General features: G+C 38.5%; 1 protein-coding gene across 1 annotated transcript; it reads right to left on the bottom strand.

Annotated features, from left to right (window-relative positions):
* Nucleotides 1–1,149: 1,149 nt before the first annotated feature.
* Nucleotides 1,150–12,718, bottom strand: LOC103715285. The gene is made up of 12 exons (XM_008802865.4): nt 12,153–12,718; nt 11,465–11,648; nt 11,306–11,374; nt 11,114–11,212; nt 7,640–7,719; nt 6,731–7,556; nt 5,919–6,604; nt 2,125–2,209; nt 1,992–2,043; nt 1,850–1,899; nt 1,694–1,741; nt 1,150–1,596 (listed from the first exon to the last, which is right to left on the bottom strand). The coding sequence occupies exons 1-12, from the start codon at nt 12,404–12,406 to the stop codon at nt 1,420–1,422; spliced, it is 2,610 nt and encodes an 869-aa protein (XP_008801087.2). The 5' UTR covers nt 12,407–12,718; the 3' UTR covers nt 1,150–1,419.
* Between the last annotated feature and the right edge of the window lie 6,578 nt (nt 12,719–19,296).

The raw sequence follows: 19,296 nt of genomic DNA on the forward strand, positions 1-19,296 counted from the left end.
CCTGCAGGCCTCAACAATCCCATGGCTGCAAGATCTATGAAATGGGTTTGCTCTGGTCCTAATGTTTTAGAAGTTATTCCGCAGACTGGCTGGCCGTTGGACATCTTTAATCTTTAACGTTCCTGTTTTAAAAAATTTTCTATATAAAATATTCGATTGCATCATTTTGGAGTGATTCTTAGATGATAACAAGTCTGAAGGTAGCTTTCATGAAAATTAACTAGCAGGGGTAAATTCATGAAATATGGTAGGCCAAAACTAGCAAGGGTAAATTCATGTTCTTTTCTCAGGTAAGTTGGAGGAGTGAGTGAGATCTTGCATTCCAATGAGGTCTGATCCAATTAGAGTCCAACATAAACCCAACGTTATGGGTAAATTTTGACGGCGAACCTTGATGCAACAATAAAGTTGTTCTACCGTGATCTGGAGCCGCATTTTTTTTATCTATTTTTTTTAAAAAAAAGGAAAAGAGCCGGACCGAACTTTACCTCACAAAATAAGTTATTGAGCTTGGCTCAGTTGTTACCCAAGTCCATTTTGAGGTGAAATCTAGGTTTGCTTGAACCAAGATCTAATCCACTAGTACTGCCAGATATATGAAGTGCTTCTCATTCAAGAATTTCCATAAAAGTTCCCGAGATAAACAAGCCCGAGAAATATCAAATACACGTTATTTGCCTTTATCCAATACGAAAAGAGGAGCTTCAAAGATCACTCATTATCTCTTATGAGCAGTTCTGACTTAAGAGCAGCCATAGCAGTCAACGAAGACAGATATTCACGTGTATCAATAAACAAAAACAACTACTTTTCGAGGTGGCATGGTGCTAAGCAGACACTAAGTACATGGGTTCAGAAGGCAAGAGTTATATACAGCTTATTAGAAAAAATTGTTGTTCTTTTAACAAAGTGGTTTAACCCATGTTTTGGCTTGAAATAGATAAAATAGATGAATCAAATGAGTTCAGCTCCCTTTTGTTCTGCTTCCAAACATAGCCTTAAATATGAACAGGGTTATTTAGTTTTCCCAAAACCAATGCAAAAATCTTAGCCACTGTCGTGATCCAAATTTAACATCAGATCCAAGGAATGGCATTGCTGAGACCATCAATACTGCATTGTCGGATTGATAAACCGAAGATAAGAGACTGCTGAAAAATCGACAAATCATTACAATAAATCTGCAATTGCCATGTACTATAACAAACAAACAAGCATCGATGAGTGTCCCGCGACAATTGTTTAAGATCGCCAACTGAGATATCTAACAGAACATATAGGTAGACATACCAGCAATTGTTGCTGCTATATATGGTTTGACAAGGTTGGGTTTTTCTACTTACATATACACGCCATGTACAAAAAATGCTTGTATTATAAGTCACAATACCTCCATATATCAGTCACACCTGACCAGTCTCAAACTACCTGCACAACAGCAGCAACCCGCAAGGCTCCGCCCTGGAGGAGATCTGCAAGTTCATCAAATAGTAAAGCAGTGCGCCAACCCCAACCCTTTGGAGCTTTTGGTAACAAAGTCCCTGCCTGTTTGAAGCTTCCAAACACCATCACTTCCCTCTTTGATGGGCAAATCAACTGGAAGAACAAACCAAAAATCCATCCATAATAACAGGAAAAGAGAACACAGGAAAAAAATAAATGAGAAGGGACTTTCCTGCTTGAACTGTCATACCTGATAGCGGGCCGTCACCTTTTCGCGGGAGTCAACATACATGTGAACCTTTGCAAGGAAAATGTTTTGTGGGTAGGACTTCTATATCTTGTTAAACTATTTATTTTAAATGAAAAGAAAAGGAGAGAGAGAGAGAGAGAGAGAAAAGAACAAAACCTTTCTTAGGGGATCTGCCACTTCTGCCTTGCGCCTGTGGAGAAACAATCCTGAATGACAAGCATTTGAAAGGGAAACATTAGTTCATCATCTTTTCTACTCTTATAACAATAAAAAATTCAACGCGACATGGAAAATTTACCAAGTGTCCGACGTCCCTGCGGGTCTTCATCACTGAAAGCCTGGACACTCACCTATCAACACAGCCAAGTTTTCTTCAATTAATATCACAAGACTAAGAAACGTATAAGATGCATACTAACAAAATCACGTACCTTCCAAAGTGACCCAGCATAAAATACCTCAGGGGAGTGCTTCACTTGGCCATCAGCAAGCATGTGGACATCTTCAAATTCCACCCTGAGATTAAACAGAAAAATTATCAAGTTCAACGAACACAACTGAACAGTCTATCCCCAGGAGCAGCTAAGCAGGAACATCAAACATGGACTGACAGATAAACAGGTTGCTCACATATCAGATTGTTAATGGTAATTGATGTTTTACTTTCCCAACCAGATGCTGGCTAATAAAATGCAGAACCAGCAAACTGTTAGGACCCCTCGAAAAGAAAAGAAAGGCACTCGAGCAAGCAAGGATCATATAAAGGACAAACAAATCTCTGACTAAACTTCGAATACAAGCACACAGACTAACTAGCATAGGTTACATCTTATGACTTTCTGGCCCATGGTTGCCTTTGTCAGGTACTTCAATTCATCAAGGCTGACATCAAACCCACATTTATTTAAGAATGCCTTTCCTCGCTTTTTTGTATTAGACTTACTGGTTAAGTTATCAATATTTGCTTGCAAGTAAACATTCGTTTTTTTGGCAATTGTGGAATAGAAAGTATCAGACAGTGAACGAAGCGCCTACTATGGAAACTTGCCCGAATAATAACGTCAAAATTAACATAAAACGATTGTTCTTGTTTCTGCTCTCTCTACTGTCAAAGATGCTTTATGGGTTCAGTAACCAGGAGACCTAGTATTAAGGGTTGCAAATAATTAGACAAATATACAATATTTGATGAACTTAGTTTTCTGCCCACAAACTGCTCCTGACATGCTTAGCTCCCACCAAGGGCAGCAAACTGAGATCCAAAAATTTCACAGAGGATACTCAACCATCAAGCTCCTAAACCCATTCTTAACACCATTTGCTAGAAAATGATTTTGAAGCATGGATAGAACAGGTCTCAGCTCATATCACAATGTGGTTGTACAAGTTTGAGCAGTCGGGTACAGCATTATCCATAGTTGGGAAAAAGCAGAACTCTAAGCACTTCAGAGATAAAGATTAAGGAACCACAATCTATGATGAAAGAGTAGGCAAGCCAAGGACACCTCATATCTCCATTAACCTCTCCACTTCCTTAGATAATTGACACATTGGGCCCTAATGAGTTTCCATTGTAATTAATGTCAAGTGATCAAACTATAGAGCTATCTCCTTTTGCCTTGTCAATCCCATGAAATATTCTCAAGCAACAGGTTCATAAAGTTTTGCCTATGTACCATTTGTATCAACTATGCTGATCAGTCTCTCTATGGATCTTAGCTATCTTGGTCAACATATAAAATATCCATTCCAGGACCAGCCTAAAGAAATTGATGGTGTTTTGTTGAATATGTGCTGATTACTAATCTAGCTATTTGATAATTGCCTTGTCCAATGTATCAAGAACTGAAAACCAATAAGATAATGATTACAGCAAGTTCAGATGGCTTACTCTAAGGCCCCGTCTGAGGGAGCTGTTGGCAGTAGAGCTTTTGAAAATAGAGCTTTTGGAAGTAGAGCTTTCTGAAGTAGAGATTTTATAAAAAGTTGTTTGCTGTTTGGTAACTACATTTCTAAAGTATTATGGCACTTTAGCATGTGTTTGGTAAACAAGCTGAGAAAATACTTTTGGTATGACAAAATGACCATAAAGGACATTGTATAGTATTATACAATAGATCATAACAAAATATAAAATGTATTAATACATAAATATATGATATAGTATAATATTACTATAATGCAATATAATATTATTATAATATAATAAATATAATATTGTATACTATAGCATAATAATTTAATATAATATTAAATTATTTAACATAATATATCAATGTATTATGATATAATGTAATATAATATTATATCTATAGTATAATACAACAACAAAGGTATAAAATATTATAATTATTAGCATAAATTAATTTTTCATAATATTAAATTATTTAACATAACATATTAATGTATTATGATAATGTAATATATTATTATATTTATAGTATAATACAATAATAAAGATATAAAATATTATAATTATTAGTGTAAATTAATTTTTCACCATCCTATAGATTTTCAAAATTATAAAGAAATATTTTGTATAATTGTTATATTTTATCATGAGTATTTTGATTAAAAAAATAGCTTTCTGACGGGGCCTAAAAGTGCTTTTCCGAAAAGCTCCAAAATAGAGCTTCTTCCAAAAAGCTATTTTTAGCTTTCTAGAAAAGCTAAAACAGGTTTCTAAAATTTTTACCAAACACCCCTATTTCATCTAAAAGTATTTTTGGTGCTTCCTGGCCCTCCAAAAGCTCTTCTAAATGGGGCCTAAATCATGACGCTCATCTCTTCCCAGAATAAGAGTTATCACCCTAAATAAATAATGAATTATCATACATGGAAAACTCCGTGTCACAACAAAAATCTTATCATGGCCTAGTCAAAGTGATTGACTTTGTTAAATATCTGTGAAATTTGTGTTAATTCATAAATAAATCTGACCTCTTCCCTAATTTTTTATGACCAGAATTCAATAATTTTTTCCCATTCTTTGGCAAGATATAACCTTTTGGAATGAATTTAAAACCCAGGCTATGCAACTATGCTTTGTAAATGAATTCAGCCTCTAGCTCTGAATTTTCTCCAATCAACAAAAAAGCATAAGGTGCTGAGAAATTTATGTTATCCAGTAACACGACAAACTACTGACATTTTCATACTTATTGATGAACACCTTCAATAGGTTATTAAAATTTCTGATCTGCAATTAACAATCATGATAAAAAGTAAATGTACCTAACAAGTATTTCATGATAATGATGAGAAGAATCCCACAACATCTTACAAAACAGAAAAAAATATATCACAAGATGTCATAGAATACCAAAAGCTACATGGCTACAGGTACTGCCATACAAACCTAGAAAACCTTGGCCAAAATCAGAAAAGCTAATGTCCTTAAATGACAAACCTTTTGAAAGAGAAGTCATGACTGGTATAATTGTAATTGTCAGCATGCTTGATGCCATGAGAGAAACCAATGAGGGAACAATGTGAACATTCCATCATGTAATTACAAGAAACAATTTATATTAAAAATGATTATCAGCAAGTTTTATAAGTGAAATTGTATGGGTATGGCTATGATCAATTGCTTGTTCAAAAGATATCCTGGTTGAAACTCTTATGCACTATTTGGTTTGTTGGAGAGAAGACCTTGTTGTTATACTGTGAACAATTGTTGTCTCCTGGAAAAGAAAGAGTCAGTTCATACTAATTTGTCACCCAGCTCAATTAACAAGTTGACTTCAGAGGCTGTGAAAATTTAGACCAATAATTCACCAAATGTCCATATATCAGACAGAATCCAGATAGTGAAATTGTTGGTCCAAAGGCTTCTGAAACATAGAATAATTAAGGAAAGTTGGTGCAAGGTAGTTTTATAAAACATGAGCAGTCAGTAGGAGAATAAACACTAATGCAAGATCCAATGTTAGAAGATATGAAGAATGTGTATAAGAATTGTTACATCAGGGTGTACGCAGCACATTCAACCAAGACTTGTGAGGAAAAAAAAACACAATAATAAGGTCACCAATACTCTAATAAGCATTAGTTGCCCAGACACAAGACATACACAAGCACATGCACAGGCATGTTATACCCTCCATGAATTGACTAGAGAACATGAAAATTTAAGGTATACATGATATTCAGCTTTGCATAATTCTACTTACAGTCAAAAAAGAAATATGAGAGATAAAAAAAAAAGGACGAGGCATCCTACCCAAAGCGAAATGGAGGGAAATGGCGTAGTGGTGTTTTCAAATCCAAAGATATAGAAGAACCTTCAGAACTTTCCCATTCAAGTCCAAGAGCATGCTCTTGTGATTCTAACATCTGCACTGAAATGCCACCACCAGCACCAGGAAGAGAAGACCCTGCAAATCTACTCTGCAGATCTGGTTCATATATTCTTTCTGTTTGCTCAGCATGAACATTAACAACATTGTTCCCTTGGCTAAGACCAACAAGAGCTGTCAAACCATCACCTGATAGCTCACCATTAGGATCAACTCTGGCTTCTGACTCATCATTAGCAAGTGACTGCTGGCAATTTTTGTTGCCAAGTCCAAATGGAACACGAGAAAAAACATAACGTGTTGGAGGCCAAGCTGCACCAGTCACATATGTGGTTCCTCGCCCAATGCCAGCAAGCCCATCAATTGCGCCCCTTACATGGACACGCACAGGCCCATATAAGCCATTTCCCTCACCTTGGGCATCAGCAAGGTAAATATTCCCTATACTGCCAGAACTATTGTTCCGATCATGCTCTTGCCTGTAATAGCTCTTTGGACTGCCTCCATGTGTATACCCATACGCCTGCCTACACGCACATGCATTGCTTGCAAGGCAGCAATTTTTGCAAGTATCAGCACCCACTGCTTGCACCTTGTGACATAGAAGCATCTGCATTAACAGATCAACAAATCTTAGACATCATACTCCCATGACTAGCAATTGCAAGCAAGACAAAAGAAAAGAGCAATGACTATTATAGACTAAACATTATACTGAAAGATGATGGTTCGTGACCTGTAGCCAAAGACCATCATTCACGGCTTTGCAGGGGAATCCTAATTCTTCTAGTTGCTTCCGGACATTTAGAAGTGCCTCAAAAGACATGTTACAATAAAGAAGAGAACCTCCTTCAAATATATTAATGAAAGCATCGAATTCTTCACCATGAATAACTGAGCTCCCCTTGGCACTTTTCACCTGTCTCCTACCTACTATCCTGCCACCCCAGGAAGGCATGTTACACCTTCCCCAATCATTTGGTGCTGCACCATTAGTACAAGGGCTAGCTGAGGAGCAGTTTCCTGATTGATCTCTGGGGAGCCAGATATTACCATTTAAATGATAGCATGTGTTTTCACCAGATGGACCTTCCATAGCAGCTTCATTTCCCCCCATTCTACCTGTTTCAATACCATTTCGTGTTTCAATATATGAACACGATGTTCTTATTGCATCTGTGGCAGCTAAAGTGTGCAAGGAGGATGGTTGCTCCATTTTGAGGGAATATCTTGGATCCTGCAGTGGCTGAGGGCAAGCTGTTTGTCGCACTTGTACTGGATTGGAATAAGGAACATCTGTGTGGAAGTCCACGACACAATCTGCAAGCTCGACCAGAATATTATGAGCAGCTTTATGTCCTTCTAATTTGTCCTGTATGCTTAAATGTATTTCAGGCTCCATAAGCTGATCATTGCAGCAGTCGTCCATTATACTATTTTCCTTCAGCACAGAAGAATCTGAAGTACTTATTCCCGTCTCAGAACCAGAATTTTCCTGTCCAGATTGCTCTGCCTCAGAAATGGCATTTTTTGCAAGTAGTGTGTACAGAGCCAGTTCAAACCTTCAATTGAACAACAACAACTCAAATGAAATTGCAATAGAAAGTTGTCAGAGCAGATTGTATGCTGACAGTTTGTCACATACCGTTTCTCCTCATTAGGTACCCAAAGTTCATTTGATGTCAGCAGAGCATGCAAAGTTTGCGAAGAAAGTTTTGGGAGTACCTATTAATCAAAGCCATGTAAGTGCATGCATAAATTAATGCACAAGATCACACAAGGAAACAAAACAAAATACAGACATGCACTGCACATGTACACAAATGTGCACGTGTTTGCACCTAGACAAGGAAGTAAAATATGAAATTAACATTGAAGAGAACAGCCTGCAATTTTACAAACATAATAACAGGGCATCGAACACAGAATAGAATTGCATATCGCATATATAACAATTATGAGTAAAAAGCTTTCACTATGCATAAGCAAGATGACATATATATATATATATATATCTTTCATCATGTTGACTTGTTGACTGATGTGAAACCATGAACTTTGAAAACCATTCTACATCTAAGATGATAGAGTTCTGGATATCTCGTCCTGAGCACCTAACGTTTGTTATATATGCTGAGTTTCCAAATTAAGAGGACAAACGCCCAGAACTTGATGAAAATCAAATTTTAGGCCAATGATTCTCCTATGGAACCATCCGAGGATTTAATGATATTGTCAAGAACAGGTCGAAGGCCATGTTGATGAATTTCACCAATACGATTGGAATGGTTAAAAATATATGACACCACCTGTGCAAGGATCATGGAACTATTCGTGGACAACATGATGGACACACCCAAAAAAAGCATCAAATATAACTTTTGACCCGAAGACCTTGTTAAACAAACTAAAGAAAATGATGAAAGGGAATCCAAGAAAAGTTAATCAGGTGAAACTAAATACATGTATTACTTCATCTGTGATGACAATCTCTTGAGAAGTAGGGTTTCACTGCAGTAAAAGAAGGGAACACGCATACAAGAAAGAGTTGACAATAGAATATTTAGGGCAAGAGTCTCAGTCATATTAGGGTAGTACCAACAACTGTGCTCCTGAACCGATCGACGCAAGTCTAACTTGCTTCCAATGGTTTTTAACCTATTCAATCTCCAGCGCTCCCAGATTTTTGAAAGAACAGCCATCAAAAGTTAGCTGCAATATGTCCTTGGATAAGGTTCACAAGGGAGTGCATTTCTTTGTTTAGTAATGAAGATTTGATAACCTTATCCAGTAATGCCGAACTCAATTGATATAAATGATATACAGGAGATTTTAGGCCCCTAAAAAGAATGATATTTCCCTTTAGCTTGTCATACATATCATCCAAGAAAGTCTTCTAGTTGAAAAATCTTTGTTGAATATCAATAAAGATTTCCTATAGTCAGGTTATCAGGTATACAACCTTATTACTCCAAAAAGGGGCCCACAACATAAAAGCATGTCAGGTTAATGTCCTACCTAGCGAACCCCACCTGCATCAAAACCAATGAGTAATCTCCACAGTTTTACCATTACATCACATTCACATAAAACAAAATAAACTATGCACATCTTAGTTCAAACAAGCTGATGTTTAGAAGATTGGAAAAAGGAGAAAGATCCATCTGCTTGAACACTTTTTTGAAGAAAAGTTTAAGCAACTGCCTAATCACTTTCATTAAGTTAATCAAGGATAGACAACAAATTCTGCTTGATTACTTGAATATTTTAAATCTTACTTATTTCAGATCCAGAAATTTGAACATCATGAATTGCAGCTCTACTTATATTTCAGCTTTCCAACCAAAGCACAATCCCAAGACTTCAATTTTTGCATCTCCTAAAATCTAAACCTTTTACCTTTTCTTTTCTAACTCCGCAAAAAGTTCCAAATCTGTCAAATTAAATAGATAGCAAGGATCAAATATGCTGGGCAATAGATTACACAGGAAGCCAAATTGGAAACTAATGCAAAGCAGGTTTTTATGAAATGTGTAATTCAAGTCTCCAGGACAACTCAAGTGTTCGCTAGCCACCACTACATCCCACAACGATAAGAAGACTATAGTTATCAAGAAATATGCTAGACATGGATGAGATTCGAACGGGAAACTCATTGTGAAATAAACATTTTTTTTGCAAATTGGACAACCTATTTGTGGCAATGTTTTAACAGGTGGATGTGGTCTGCAGGTATTCAAGGGACCACATGTGCATATGCATTATATAGGCTGCATATGTATACGCATATGCAGTTAGTATCTCGGAAACCAAAATTTTCTATCTACGACAATGCATCGGCTTCAGAATCTTCCTAGAATCTCAAAAATGCACCTGCTTCCTAAATGCTTCCTTACTAGAAGTATTTCTAAAGTATCCGCTTCCCCAAAAACACTCCGAAACTCATGATTTGGCAATTAACATTAGTATTTCTAAATATTCAAAAACACATCAAATAAAACCCTGTAACATTTTCTATAAATAACTGCAATATTAATTTCAACAATTGATACCCTACTATTTTTGTGAATAGTGCCTGTTGTTAGTCACAATAAATAATCACAACATTGATCACAAAAATCTAACAATTAGTGCCTGCTACTTAGCGCTTAATTCTTAATAGCAATTACTATAGCATAGTTTACATATTGACATTATTAAAATATGTGTGTAACCCAATCATTAGTTGGAACCTATCTGGTTTATATCGGTGTACATTAGAGTAGGCCATGTATGTGGTTGCAAAAATGCAAAACAGGCTCCATACGCAATTGCATAATAATAAAAAAAGATACATATGCAGCAGCAAAATGCTGATTCGGCCACATATGGTCAGTCACATAGTGCTAAAGGAACCACCTTTCAGCCCATACATGGCCTAATTGCATATAGTAGCTGCATACAGGGAATGCAGTGTGGTTAATGGACAGCATATGCATATGCAGCCAGGTATGCAACCTCATGCACCATATTTTAAAATATTAATTTGTGATATGGATAGCCGACCCAACATTGTGGTTCTACTTCTCCATTCCTACTTCACCAAAGCCTAGGACTACAAAGGAGATAAGGATAAGCCAATTAGGGGAATCAATATATAAGAAAAAAAGAAAAGAAAGGAAAAGGATTTTTACATAAGAGACAAAAACAAGTCATAATTAATAGAAAAGAGTTCCTTCATGAGTAATGACTACCATCTCCATGCTTTTCATTTGATTTTTTTTTTTGTTTTCTTATGTATTCTTTTATAATTTGTTACATGTTTTGTATTGTCAGTTCCCATTCCTCACATTGGGACACTTTTGAGCAGTGTTTCCTGCTATCTACTTACGTATTGTTTCCCGTATTGGTTTCCTCTCATGGCAACTGTGGCAAGGATAGCCCACAAATACTGTTAAAGTCATATGATCAGATCATGGTAGGAACTGTGGAAGTAGCTGAACTAAAACTTTAAAGTTTTAAATGCATTGCAACAGAGATCATGCTTGTAGGTAGAAGCAGAAATAGACTACAGCATCTTTTACAGTTATTAGGCATATTGTAAACCCACCATCCAAAAACAAATATTTTGTTCCCTTACCTCTCTCAACTCCATGGTCGCACTTTGACAAAGGTAGCCCCAGCATGCATTTCTAACACGTTCCCCATGAATACCATAATCTTGACTCTCTGCAAACACCTGATTCAGAAAAAAGGGCGGTCTGAGTCTCGCTCTGATTTTTAACATGTTAACAAGCAGGTAACTCAAATGCACCATGGAACTGGACCTTACCTGATAAGCCAAGAAGTTTGAGGTCCACAATTCGGATATGATAAAATCTGTGCAGATTGCACATAAATCCTGCCAGAAAATAACCAAATGAATATGCAAAAGACATAAAGTGGACAACTAGCACAGCTGAGAGTTTACGGAATGGGCAGTCTGCAGAACCTGAAGATCAAGAAAAGAAGCAGCAGCAAGAACACGGAATGCATTGCTGTCATTAAGCTTAGGATGATGCCCGTAGAGATATGCCAATGCCATCTCGATTGACTCCGAGTTAACATTAGGATCGTCAATATGCAAGACCACAGTCGGCGCACCAGCCTCTTTCCAAGGACCGTGGAGCATGTTCCTGTCCAAGAGTTCCAAAATAATTCACTGCAAGAAAACGTTTGCAACCGCATACAGCAACGGAGATATAAAACTTCCTCACTGGCGGGAACATCAAGAGGTTTCAGGTGATAATTAATTGGATGAGGAACAAATCTAGGTACAGAATTTTGATCCAAGATTGCAGCTTTCTCGAAGAAACATAAAATGTTGTCAGGCTACAAATACCGGGAGCACAACATTAAAATGAATGCTAGCATATGCCAGAACCAGAAGATGACTAGTAACAAACTACGAAATAAGATCCATGAATGGGGTTAATGCAATATAACTAATAGCAAAGATCAAAATGGACAAATTAAGCAAAACCACGAGAAAGAAAGTATAGCAGAGATCAATTGGCGCAAAAAATCATAAAAAATAACCAAAATAATCAAAAAAAATCCCTTTTCCAAATCTGCGATAATAAACATCGCGAATTTCATCAATTCCCCCAAAGATTAGAACTTTGTGGAGCGGAATGCACCTGAAGTAGGAGCTGCGGGAGAGGATGAGGCGATGGAGGTGGTAGGCGGAGCCCATGGCCTGCACGATTACATCGGAGAAGGAGGCATTGTTGAAGCCCTCCATCTGGATATGGTCGCACAGGGAGGCGAGATTGCAGTCCAATGCCCGGAGCTCCCCGCTGCTGCGATCATTATCCGACGGCAGGGGCTGGTGGTGGACCTGCGTCGAGTGCTGCTGCTGCGACACCGGTGCCGGCGGTGGTACCATGGCCATGTAGGTGGGTCGGCGGCCGCTGGGGGGCTGGGTGGCGCGGCGGTCTAGGGCAATGCGGCGGCGGTTCCTCCGCTTCCTCCTCCTCCGGTCGCCTCCTCCGCCGACAACAACGCTCGGTTTCCGGGAGGAATGGACGGCATTCGAGGATCTCTCTCGATCTCTGACTGGGGTTTTCGAGTGGCGGTGAGAGTAGGGTTAGGGTTTTGATCGATTTTTCAATTGGAAAAGGGAGGATTTTATGAAATGGCGATGGACTGGCGGAGAACGGAAAGGGATGAGAGAGGGGGAGGGTTGGCAGGGGATGCACTTAATAAACCAATTAAGAATCGCTACCGTCCATTATTTCCCGTTATAACATTATGATACTAATTATTTTAATATAAAAAATAAAATGACGTATATTAAATGGACAGCCTCGCCAAATTAGGGAAACCAATTCAAACAATGAAAACGATGAGCATGCCATGCCATTAATTCCAAATTAGAACTAGGCCCTCTTTAAAAAATTCTCTATCCAAACAAACCTTCTTTCCCCTCTCCCGTATAAATAAATATATTATTTTTTAAATATAGTCGGAAAATATCGAAAGACAAATTATTCATACAAAAATATTACTTATAAGATAAATAATAGTTACTGTTGCTGGAAATTGGACCCAGGGGTGACCGCGGATCGAGGGGGAGGAGCTCCGGCTGGTGACGCAGCAGCGGATGGCTGTCTCCGGTGGACCTGCAAGGAGCTTGTGGCTGGAGAATACGGCGCAGGCCCTCCGATGTTTAAGTCAGAGAGGAAGTTTTAATGGAGAGAGTAATGAAGAGAAGCAAAAGCATGGATATGTTTTTTGGCCGGGCGGAAGAGGAGTCCCCTTGCCTAGAGCTCTTCCCCCTTTTTATAGGAGGGAGGTAGCGGTTACCTGTGATCGGACGTGATCGTGCAAATTGATGAGTTACCATAAACAACCCGAGATTTCGGGCTAGCTGGCGATTCGTTGAGATCGTGAGTATTCAAATGTTGACAACCGTTACGGCAAAGATCGTAGGATTTGATTCCGGAGATGGAGGGCTTGATTTTCGGTGTAGGGGCGGAGGTCTACTTCTCCCTTTGACTGGGTCTTTCTTGATCATAAAGTTGACTGGGCTCAATTCTGTCGAGATCGTGTCTGCCGAGATCGAAATCGTAAGCTCTATGGCTGTCGGTGCCGAGACCGGGTGCTTTGAGGTCGGGCGCTCTAAGCTTGGGCGCTCTAAGGTCCGGTGCTCTGTGGTCGGGACTGCCGAGCGCATGTTCGTCATTGTTACCTTCACTGTCGAGTGCCGGCAGTTTGTCCGCATGCTTTGAGTGATCCATTTTTCCCCCAACACTACCCTCCGATTTCTGAGTTCGAGCTGTTTCAGAGTTCGAGCAAAGGAAGTAATTCATCTTGATCACGCGGATGAGATCAAGCGGATTTGAATCGTTTTGTCGTTCCGAACGGAAGGGGAAAGGGCGCTTTTGGGCGTCTTTAATGAGAACATAAGGCGGCGGCTTTTTGCTTTTCGAGACGGTTTCGAGCCGCGGGCTCATGATGAGGCTCCAGTGTTCGACGAGACGCCACTTCGATTCTGCTTTTAAAGCAACGATCCGAGTTGATACGCTGCTTTGATTTCTTGGGTCGGGCACGTGGCGCGTTCTGGACGGGAGGCGCGGTTTGCCCTCGTCAATCTGAGCCGTTAGGAGGGTCTATATAAACATGGCCTGACCCTAAAAGTTTTCATTTGGCCACTGTAGTCCTTGTCTCCTTCATTTTGCTTGATGTCGAGGAGAGAATCTGACGTTCGTCGCTGGCGTCGGCTGGTGGCAAAATTGGCGGCAAACTGCCACCCAACTGCTTGAAGGATGACACGGTGCTCGGCTTTAGGCCGGAGAACCAAAGCCGAGCCGTTCCTCGGAGAGTTGCAGGAAAAGTCTTGCAGAACATGGCCTCCGAGGAACCCTGTAGCGCCATGAGGGCTCGGTAACTCTCCAAGTAGTCTAGGGGGTCGGTGGCCCCGCTGTAGGGCTCTATCTAAGGCATCTTAAACCTCGGTGGGATCGGTTCGTCCTTGATCTAGCAGGAAAAAGGTGACTTAGTGGTGAACTCGAGGTCGCCCTCGCACCTTGCCCTCTAGTCTTGGAGCGCCTCGATCTGCCGCTCGAGTTTCTCGACCTTTTTATCGAGTTCTCCACCTTAGGAGATCGCTACGGTGGTCTGCTCTAATATTGACCGGCCCGAGGTCGATTCGGCTTCGGAAGGCTGCGGTCTTTTGTCCTAGTTCTTCCCTAGTGGTTCTCTCTGGGGGGATAATCAGGTCGAACCCTGGTGACAACGCTGTTCTCCATTGTTGACCCTCGAAGAGTCATGGGGATTTCAGCCCTGGGACACAGGTCCATCTGGAAGAAGCACCGACTGGACATGAACCTGCGGAGGGGGCACGGGAGGGCCCTCCACGCGTTACAGGTCTTGGATTGCTGCTGCCAAGGCCTGGACTTGCTGCACCAGCGTGTTGAATTGCTCTGGCTGGATCTGAGGAACTTGATCCGCCGGAGGCCCTGGTGGCGGGTTCTGGAACGAGTGGCCAGGACTCGGCGCACGATGCCGGGAGGTATTAGAGGCTCCTCTGCTCCTTAATCTCATGATCACAACTCGGTCCCTTCCTCTAGCGCCAACTATTGCTGAAAATTGGACCCGGAGGTGACCACGGACCGAGAGGGAGGAGCTTCGGCTGGTGACGCAGCGGCAGATGGCTGTCTCTGGCGGACCTGCAAGGAGCCTGTGGCCGGGGGTTCCGGCACAAGCCCTCCAATGCTTAAGTCAGAAAGGAGGTTTTAATGGAGAGAAGTAATGAAGAGAAGCAAAAGCATGGATGTGTTTTTTGGCCGGGGCGGAAGAGGAGTCCCCTTGCCTAGAGCTCTCCCCCCTTTTTTATAGAAAGGAGGTAGCGGTTACCTGTGATCGGGCATGATCGTGTGAATTGATGAGTTACCATAAACGACCCGAGATTCCGGGCTAGCTGGGGATTCGTTAAGATCGTGAGTATTCAAATGTTGACAGTCGTTAAGGTGGAGATAGCAGGATTTGATCCCGAAGATGGAGGGCTTGATTTTCGGTGTAGGGGGGAGGTCTACTTCTCCCTTTGACTGGGTCTTTCTTGGTCATGAAGCCAACCGGGCTCAATTCTGTCGAGATCGTGTCTGCCGAGATCGAAGTCGTAAGCTCTGTGGCTGTCGATGCCGAGATCGGGTGCTATGAGGTCGGGCACTCTGTGGTCGAGACTGCCGAGAGTATATTCGCCGTTGTTACCTTCACTGTCGAGTACCGGTAGTTTGTCCGCATGCTTTGAGTGATCCATCTTTTCCCCAACAATTACCATAACTATTATAATGGCCAATAATAGTGTCAGTAGAAATCAATAATAATAAAATAATATTGACGTTGAAAGGTTGCTAGAAAGCAATATTTATGATCTCTTTTCAATTATATCATTAATCCATTCTCGCAGGCAACAACAATAAAAAAATGTGCATTTTTATCTTATGATTTTTATTGGAGAATATTAATTAGTGAAGTGTTTATAGTAATAACTTGGATAATTCCCATATTTAATACTTGATCTCTTAACTCAATCTAGATTGCACCTTCATTTCTTTCATTGAAGTTATGTCACTTGTCTATGTGAAGAATAACAAAAGTGGTTGGGGATGGAGACAACGACGGGAGATGGAGTAAAGAACTAAGCAAAGAGGAGGAGAGTAAGGAGAAATTGAATTCTTTCCCCTTAATATCTCATATCAAGACGTAGCACTATCAAGTCATCACTTCCTTAAGAGAGAACTCTCAGCTCTCTTCTACCCCATTTGGAGTTCTTCGCCACCTTTCTCACTGGAGGGTAACCACTCTCTATTTCATTTCTTCTTTTTTCTTGATTATTAGATTTCTTTATTTGTCGTCATCTAGGTTTCTTGTAAGTGCTCTCACTTTCCCTATCTCTTCCCCTCCTTAGGCTTTCCTCCACCATCTCTCTCTCTCTCTCACAACAATTTTATATTAGAGCTAAGCAAGTTATAAAAGAAATCTAAATTCCGCTCAACAGTTTTAATAAAAGTTTGAAAATAGAAAAGATAATATGTCAGCCATTTAAAATTCTCATGCTACAGTGCAAAGGGCTTCAAAACCTGCTGCTACGTACTAGCCTTTAAAATGGCCTGGCTGATATTATATGAGCTTGGACTAATTGAGTTGCTTTACTTCTCCCACTTTGAAACATGGACACCTTAGCGTCATGCTCCTTTGGTTGATGAGAATTCATCGTCAAGCTTTAAATCTTTGTCAAGAATTTAATAATGCAATTCCATGAACGTTTTCTATTGCATGCTTTTTTTTTATTACTTTTCCATGCAACATTTCTTTCATAGTTCATGGTGAAGTCCTCTAGCATTTTATTAAATAAAATCTGGTAGCTATTCTTTCCCAATACCATTTCCTTTGTCAAATAAAAGTTTAATATTCGTAAATGATGAGCAAATTAATACTCTTTAAAAGTAGCCCTCATATTCTTTAAACAAGTTATAAGATGAAGCAAAAGCAAAATAGCTAATACTTACTTGTTGGAATCCCTAAGAATTATGATATTTATTCTTCAACAAATATATGGAAGAGATCAAATCATACGTTTTTATGCTTTATTTGTGATATAAGTCATCACCCCTCAATGTCTTTAATTTTATCATACAAGGTATGGTCTTATGGACACATGCTATGTATTTGAGTTTCAACTTGCTCAAATACTTGGCTATAATTTTTCATGCTCCTTTCCATCCACAGTTCTCATCTAACATGGTTGTATGTAAGATGATTGAACATTCTAAATTTTTGGTGATAGTCACCCAGAGTTTTCTTCATGTATAATACATTGATGACTAACTACCATGATTAATTGAGAATTGTCGTAGGTTTTTCAAGATGCATTGAAATGAAACCCAAATAACATCCAAAGTTATTAGCTTTAGCTGTAAACATGGATCCAACTTTACTAAGAGTTTGAACATCAATAAATATAAGTTCGCATGCATCATGAAAATCTTCGAAGATAAATATCAAAGATAAGAGGTGAATTGTTGAGTGCAAGCCAGAATACTAGAAAAGGTTTTGTTCTTTATTATACTATGATGTGGAAAAGCTATCTCTCCACCTTGTACCCACCCACAAACTTGATGAAAGAGGATAATCTCTCATTGTTGTTTAACACATCATACATTAGAGAAGTAAGGAGATACATCACATCCGGAAGCTTTAGCTTGTGCAAGATACCCTTGAATGTTGCACTTAATTCCTCAAGTAATCCATTTTCATGTATTGCCAATGAAAGGCATCAAAGCTTTGCGACTGACATGATGCTAAGAAACAGAGAATAGAGAATGCGGTAAACTTGAAAGTTGGCAGGTAAAGCCTCTTTAAATTTTCTGGACTTCAAAATGGGCTGAATTGGTAAAGTTTTGTAAACTTGGGATACTAGATCGAGAACCTTTGGACTTGACCCATGGGCACATGCAGGACTCATTTGGTTCGTGAAAAAAAATAAAAATAAAAAAGTGTGGCCAATAAAAAAATAAAAAAATGTTTGTTATTAGGTTTGAGTATTCAAAGAAGAGAGATAAGAAAGTACAATGTTCAAGAGAATAAAATTTCCATATTTCACATAAAGGAGAGAGATAAAAAAAGTACCATTCCCATGGAAATAAGATTTTCATGTTTCACAAAAAAGAAAAAACCATGGGATATGGAAAAGCTACTTTTCCACCAACTCGAAATTGGGGTCATCCCTCATCAAAATCTATGGATAAAGTTTTCCCTCTACTAAGGATATAATAGGTATTTCATACAATTTTCTTAGAAAAGTAGATGCTTAACCAAACATAAGCCACTCTCGAATGTGTTATTCTTTCATGATCAATTAAACATGCTAAAACTATTTTTCTAAGCATCATATTCTCAAGATTCATCTTTCCGCAAAAACATTCTAATGAGGAAAAAAAAAATTCACGAACCAAACGAGTCCATAATATCACTTACTTCATATTTCTCTTCTTCCTCTTTCTTTATCGGCCTCTCTTTTTCTCCATCTTTGAGACTGAAAGCTAATCGTATACAGATTAGACAGTGATATATCCATATATGTATCCATATCTTTCAACAAATGCATACAAATATGAGTATTAAATAAATACTAATTTTAATATTCATGTTTATTTTAAATAAAAATAAATATGAATCAAATATTAAGCATATGCATATTTATTTTAAATAGATAAAAATATAAGTATGATATTATTTATATCTATATTTGTTCCATGCTAATACAAATATAAGTTGCATATTATTTGAATATAAACTAAATTATTAACACAATCTAATGATAAAAACTAATATTAGTTATAAAATTATAAAGGATTAAAATAAAATTTACTATACAAATCCTACACAACATACAGGTAAGCAAGGATGTTATCAAGGATGTTATTAGACCGGTAGAAAAACCTTTTCACCAACAAACAAATTTATATTAAAACATTAAAAATCAAAAATTACTTAAAATAGCTATAAATATAAAATATCAAAATATTTTGTATCAAATAATGATATTACTTTTTAATTATAATCTAAACAAAAATAATCCTGAAATATCTATTCTTAGACATCTTGTTATATATATACAGATAAACAGAAGTAGATATTAATCTTTAAAAGTTTTAGCAATAAAGCTTACTAAGTATTATAAGAAAATAAAATAAAATATGTTTATTTTTATTTTTATCAAAAAAAGAATTTTTATAAAAAAAGATTGAAATATAAAATATCATAATATATATCAGA

The sequence above is a fragment of the Phoenix dactylifera genome, chromosome 3, assembly GCF_009389715.1.
Source record: "Phoenix dactylifera cultivar Barhee BC4 chromosome 3, palm_55x_up_171113_PBpolish2nd_filt_p, whole genome shotgun sequence".
Lineage (NCBI taxonomy): Eukaryota > Viridiplantae > Streptophyta > Magnoliopsida > Arecales > Arecaceae > Phoenix > Phoenix dactylifera.